Source organism: Cygnus atratus, chromosome 25, assembly GCF_013377495.2.
Source record: "Cygnus atratus isolate AKBS03 ecotype Queensland, Australia chromosome 25, CAtr_DNAZoo_HiC_assembly, whole genome shotgun sequence".
NCBI lineage: Eukaryota > Metazoa > Chordata > Aves > Anseriformes > Anatidae > Cygnus > Cygnus atratus.
The window spans coordinates 4,188,543-4,194,696 of NC_066386.1; the positions used below are offsets into that span (position 1 = coordinate 4,188,543).

The 6,154-nt window shown below is 51.2% G+C and overlaps 1 protein-coding gene and 1 long non-coding RNA gene across 2 annotated transcripts; one reads left to right on the plus strand and one right to left on the minus strand.

Moving 5' to 3' along the window:
- Window positions 1-1,507: 1,507 nt before the first annotated feature.
- LOC126913573 (uncharacterized) lies at window positions 1,508-3,941 on the minus strand. The gene is made up of 2 exons (XR_007709138.1): window positions 2,746-3,941; window positions 1,508-2,226 (listed from the first exon to the last, which is right to left on the minus strand). It is a non-coding gene; the product is annotated as an uncharacterized LOC126913573 (long non-coding RNA).
- On the plus strand, window positions 2,839-6,154 carry DAD1 (defender against cell death 1). The gene is made up of 3 exons (XM_035567974.2): window positions 2,839-3,154; window positions 5,241-5,391; window positions 5,953-6,154. Exons 1-2 carry the CDS (start codon window positions 2,905-2,907, stop codon window positions 5,369-5,371), a joined length of 381 nt encoding a protein of 126 aa, XP_035423867.1. The 5' UTR covers window positions 2,839-2,904; the 3' UTR covers window positions 5,372-5,391; window positions 5,953-6,154.

Genomic DNA, 6,154 nt, shown 5'->3' on the forward strand with positions numbered 1-6,154 from the left:
GCCGCTTTCCATCATCTATCAGCAGTCATGGTCATCCGGAGAGGTCCCAGATGACTGGAGACTTGCTAATGTGACGCCCATCTATAAGAAGGGTTGTAAGGACTCAGGGAACTACAGGCCTGTCGGCCTGACCTCGGTGCCAGGAAAGGTGGTGGAACAGGTCATCTTGAATGCAATCCCACAGCATATGTGGGACAACCAGGGGATCAGGCCCAGGCAGCATGGATTCATGAAAGGCAAGTCCTGCCTGACCAACCTGATCTTCTTCTACGACAGGGTGTCTCCCCTAGTGGATGAGGGAAAGGCTGTTGACATAGTCTACCTAGACTTCAGCAAAGCCTGTCTCCCACAGTCTCCCACACAGTCTCCCACAGTATTCTCCTGGGGAAGCTGGCAGCCCATGGCTTGGACAGGTACACTCTTTGCTGGGTTAAAAACTGGCCGGGCCCAGAGAGTGGTGGTGAACGGAGTGAAATCCGGCTGGCAACCGGTCACCGGTGGTGTTCCCCAGGGAACAGGGATGTTGGAGCCCATCCTCTTTAATATCTTAATTCATCATTTGGACAAGGGAATTGAGTGCACCCTAAGTAAGTTTGCAGATGACACCAAGCTGGGGGAGAAGTGTCGTTCTGCCAGAGGGTAGGAAGGCCCTGCAGAGGGACCTGGACAGGATGGGTTGATGGGCAGAGGCCAATGGGATGAGGTTCAACAAGTCTAAGTGCCAGGTCCTGCACTTTGGTCCCAACAACCCCATGCGATGCTACAGGCCTGGAGCAGAATGGCTGGAAAGCTGTGCACAGGAAAAGGATCTAGAGGTGTTGGTCCATGCTCGCCTGAACGTGAGCCAGCAGTGTGCCCAGGTGGCCAAGGAGACCAATGGCATCCTGGCTTGTATCAGGAATCATCCCAGCCAGCAGGACCAGGGAGGTGATCGTCCCCCTGTACTCTGCCCTGGTGAGGCTGCACCTTGAGTACTGTGTTCAGTTTTGGGTTCCTCACTACAAGAAGGACGTCGAGGCCCTGGAACGTGTCCAGGGAAGGGCTATGAAGCTGATGAAGGGTCTGGAACACAAGTCCTATGAGGAGTGGCTGAGGGAACTGGGGTTGTTTAGTCTGGAGAAGAGGATCTCAGGGGAGACCTTATTGCTCTCTACAATTACCTGAAGGGAAGTGTTGTGGAGCTGGGGTTCAGCCTCTTCTCTCAGATAACTAGTGATAGGACTACAGGGAATGGCCTCAAGTTGCACCAGGGGAGGTTTAGGTTGGAAATTAGGAGACATTTCCTGTCAGAAAGAGTAGTCAGGCACTGGAATGGGTTGCACAGGGAGGTGTTGGAGTCACTGTCCCTGGGGGTGTTTAAGGAAAGGTTGGACGTGGTGCTTAGGGACATGGCTTAGTGGGTGATACTGGTGGTAGGGGGATGGTTGGACCAGATGATTTTGGAGGTCTTTTCCAACCCTAATGATTCTATGATTCTTATTACAGATGAAAAATGACAACACTTACCTCCAGTTACAATTACAATTTTATTTGTACTTGGGCCACCAGCACTTTTGGTGTTTACGTATTCAGATCACCAGGAATACAACCTCAACAAACTTTATTATTACATTCCTGTCATAACAAGGGGTGATGACCACGGGAGCCAGGCTACAAGGAGATACTTTCTTTAACAACTACAGATCATTCTACAAATAATAAAAATAATAAGCCAAATCGATAACTAAACCGAAACATATACACATGGCTTGAGTCAGTGCTTGTGAGGTCACTTGTGGCTGAGGAGTTGATAGGGCAGGAGCAGTATCATAGCTTGTGTCTTTTTGATTGTGAGGTGGCACAGACTGCATAGGTGGTGGAGATATCTGCTGCTGGTCTTCCTGCTCACTTCTATCATTTCTTCAGTTCTTTGATGGGCTTTGTGTTGGGACACTTGAAATAAGGAACCGGGCAGTCTTCTTATCAAAGGAATTCACGAGGAAAGGGGGGATTCTTGGGAGAAAGGATAAATAGGCTGTAACATGGTAATTTAAGGTTGGACTGGTAAAGAAACCTCTGCTCTCTATTGCTGACCTTGCAATACTTTAGTTTAGTAGTTTAGTTTAGTTTAGTTGGTTTAGTTTTTAACAGTTTATATTAAGTGTCTGGGTCTCCGGGTTGGGCTTTTTTTTAGGTTGTTTTTCTTCCCCCTGGAACGACAGAAGAAACCACAAGGATGGAGAGAGCCTGAAATAAGAGGAAAACGAGACAGCACCTTTTAGTTTAGAAAAAAAACACACACACACACACACACACAAAAACAACAACAACAACAACAAAAAAAAAACAGCTTTTCAAGAGGCCAGAAACAGAACTTTCCTGGCCAAGTCTTGCTGCTGTTTAAATCATTCCAGCTTCCCTGCCACTCCCAAGCCAGGGGTGCTCTGACAGCTGATGCTAAGGGGCTGCCGCAGCAGAAGCGGGCACGCAGGAAGCCCCTGCCTTCTGCCAAGTGTGTTCGTGTCACTTCAACTACACCAAGGCATCGCTCCCGTAGCCTGAGTCTTTGCGCACTCGCTCCCATATGGCTCGTGTGCTTGCTCCCCCTGGGTACGTTCCCCAAGGGCTTGTCTTTATTACTATTATTATTAATATTAAAATACTCCTCGGCTCTCACTGGCGCCTGGAAATAGCCAGGGCATTGGGCGCAATAAGGCTTCGGCGCATGCGCCAGCTGAGAACCCCACCCCTCCCCACCGCACGTACCGGCGCGCGTGCGTGCAGTGTCTGCTGACACCTCGCTTCCGCCCTTCCCTGGGCAGAACTCGGCCTTCAGGGAGGTCACGCGCCTGCGCTTCTCAGCCGCGCCCCGGAAGCGTTTCCCGGCGCTGCTTCCGGCCACCTCAGCTCGCTCCGGACCTCAACATGTCGGGCGCGGCGGGGTCGGGCGCGGGCGGCGCGGGGGCCGCGGGCTCGGTGGGCTCGGTGGTGCGGCGCTTCCTGGCCGAGTACGGCAGCGGCACGCCGAGTCGCCTCAAGGTGCTGGACGCCTACCTGCTCTACGTGCTGCTCACCGGCGCGCTCCAGTTCGGCTACTGCCTCGGCGTCGGCACCTTCCCCTTCAACTCCTTCCTCAGCGGCTTCATCTCCGCCGTCGGCAGCTTCATTCTCGGCGGTCAGTGCGGCCCCTGCGCTCGCCTCGGCCCCTGCGCGGTTTCCCCTGGCAGCCAGGGCATCCCCGTGGCAGCCGCTTTCGGTGGTTTGTGGGGACAGGACAAGGGGCAATGGCCACAAAATGGAGCACAGGAAGCTCCGCACCAACATGCGAAAGAACTTCTTCACGGTGAGGGTGACGGAGCACTGGAACAGGCTGCCCAGGGAGGTTGTGGAGTCTCCGTCTCTGGAGATATTCAAGGCCCGTCTGGACGCCTACCTGGGCAACCTGCTCTAAGGAACCTGCTTAGGCAGGGGGATTGGACCCAATGATATCTTGAGGTCCCTTCCAACCCCTACATTTCTGTGGTTTTGTGATTCTGCTCACTCGCTGTGGCGATGTCTTAAGGTCCATCGGCAACCTGAGAGCCCCAAGCAATGTGCCAAGCCCCCTGGAGCTCAGAGTTCCCACAGAAATGGAAAAATCTCTTTTATTGACCACAGGAGCCCCTTAGAGATCCCCAAACGACCCCCGGCAGCCCAGGGAGGCTCTGCAGCAGCCCCTGAGACTCCCCTGGCAGCTGGCAAGTCTTGGTACTTGGTATTTTTCTAGCAATTCTTCCTGGAAACCGGGAAGTTGCTATAGCAACAATAAAATGTTCTGAGCAATCTGAAAACTGCAGAGTTCCATGCTGCCTAGCAGCCACGGGTGCCCCCTGTTAATCTTAAAGCACACAGCTCTGCTCCTGGTAATCTCCAGGCTTGTTCCCCTGCAGCTGCCGCATCTCCTCGAGAGCACCCTCAGCTGTGACCTCTCCCAGTGGGCCAGGCCTGGCAGGCTCACCATGCACCACAGGAGGATGCTCTTCAGCAGATGGTGAGCCTGCACGGTTCTGTCCATGAGCACCACAAGGCCCAGCTTCTCATCAGCCACAGGGTGTCCCTGCTTCTCCGTGTTGGTCTGGGAATCCTCCCTTTTACCGTCTTGTATCACAGAATCATAGAATGGAGTGGGTCGGAAGGGACCTTTATGATTATCTAGTTTCACTCTCCCCTGCCATGGACAGGGACCTCATCCACTAGATGAGGTTGTCCAGGGCCTCATCCAGTCTGGCCTTGAACACCTACAGGGATGGGGCATCCAAAACATCTCTGGGCAACGTGTTCCAGTGCCTCACCACCCTGAGTGAATTCTGAGTGAAGAATTCCATCCTAACACCTAATCTAAATTTCTTCTCTTTTGGTTTAAAACCATTATCTCCTTGTCCTATCCGCATAAGTAAAAGTTGTTCTCCATCTTTTTTATATAAGACCCCTTTAAGTACTGAAAAGCTACAGTGAGGTCTTCCCAGAGCCTTCTCTTGTGCAAGCTGAACATCTCCAGCTCTCTCAGCCTTTATAGGAGAGGTGCTCCAACCTCTGATCATCCTTATGGCCCTCCTCTGGACCTGCTCTAACAGGTCCACATCCTTCTCGTTTTCGGGGCCCCAAACCTGAATTCAGGATTCCAAGTGGGGCCTCATGAGGGCAGAGTAGAGGGGGACAAACACCTCCCTCGACCTGTTGGCCACTTGTCTGATGCAGCCCAGGATGCAGTTGGCCTCTTGGGCTGCAGCACTGCTGGCTCATGCTGAGGTTTTTGTCCACCAGAATCCCCAAGTCCCTCTCTGCAGGGTTGCTCTCTTGTATTGATGTCTTTCTGTAGCAAACATCCTATGGTGAACCAAAACCCTAGCAATGACTGCTTAAAGGTGTTGCTCTCCCATAATGCACCCTAAAAAACACCTTTCTTCCCTGCAGCCCTGCCCAGTGCACCCAGTAGAGTGTTGCTTGCCCCGTTTTTGTGCCTGTCCCATCCTGTTATAAGCCTGTTCCACTCAGGTCTCGTTTGGACACCCCCTGTAGTGCTGTGCGAGAGCTGACTGCGTGTCAGCCCCATGCAAATCCCCTGACAGTGATCTTGTCTCACAAGAAAGATAGAGTTGACTTTCCTTTTATGCTGGTGGAACAGTGACCTGAACCGAGGTGGACTGCCCTACCAAGGCTATGCTTCCCACCACGGCTTCTCTTTGTGATCTCTGATCTCTCATTTTCTCTCTACTATGCAGTTTGCCTACGGATCCAGATCAACCCCCAGAACAAAGGCGAGTTCCAAGGCATTTCACCAGAGCGGGCATTTGCCGATTTCCTCTTTGCCAACACCATCCTGCATCTTGTCGTTATTAATTTTGTTGGCTGAACTCTAGAAGAGACTGTAAGGTACTGATCCATGGGGCCACAGAAGGGGCAACACCAGCACGCATGATTTCTCTATTTTTGTAGAGTAGGGAAAAAACTAGAAAGATAGTGAAACCAGAAGTCTAGCTCCTAGCTTTCTCCAGGACAAGAACAGTTAATCCATTTTTCTCTACAGTGCTGTAGGGCAAGAATTTAGTGGCTTTTGATTTTGTGAATTTATTTTTTGTCTTTCCACGTTTAAAAGGCAACTTAGCTAGGTGTGTCACAGAAATCTACCCATATTTGTCTTTTATATGAGAAATATGCCTTTATTTCTTGAAGGAGGGTCTCCAGGGGCTGGGACTCCTGGTCTCTGTCCCTGATGGTTGTCCTGTTTGGAGGCCATAGTATGGCTGGTGTCCAAGTTTGAAGTTTCTCAGCAGATGAGAGAAAAGAGTTAAGAATAGGGAGAGTTTGATGCTAGAAAGTGCACAGCATGTTCTATTGTTACAGTTGCAAAGAGCCACAAGCTGTTTGGAGCTTGTGGTGCATTTTCTCTCCCTTTGCAGATGCATTCTTCATGTTATCTTTCTCTCTTTACAGGTCTCGAATTCCTCTGGGGTTCTGATGTTAAAACCTGTCATAGGGAAGTGCTGTTCCCCATCAGACTTGTAACTGCTTCCATGGTGAGGAAGGGGAAGCAGGGAGTAAAGTCTTTTTCTACAGACTGTCCTATGGAGGGGTCTACTGCCTCATTTCAGTTACTGTAATCCTTTCTCTCAATAAAGCCCTTCATAGTACTGCA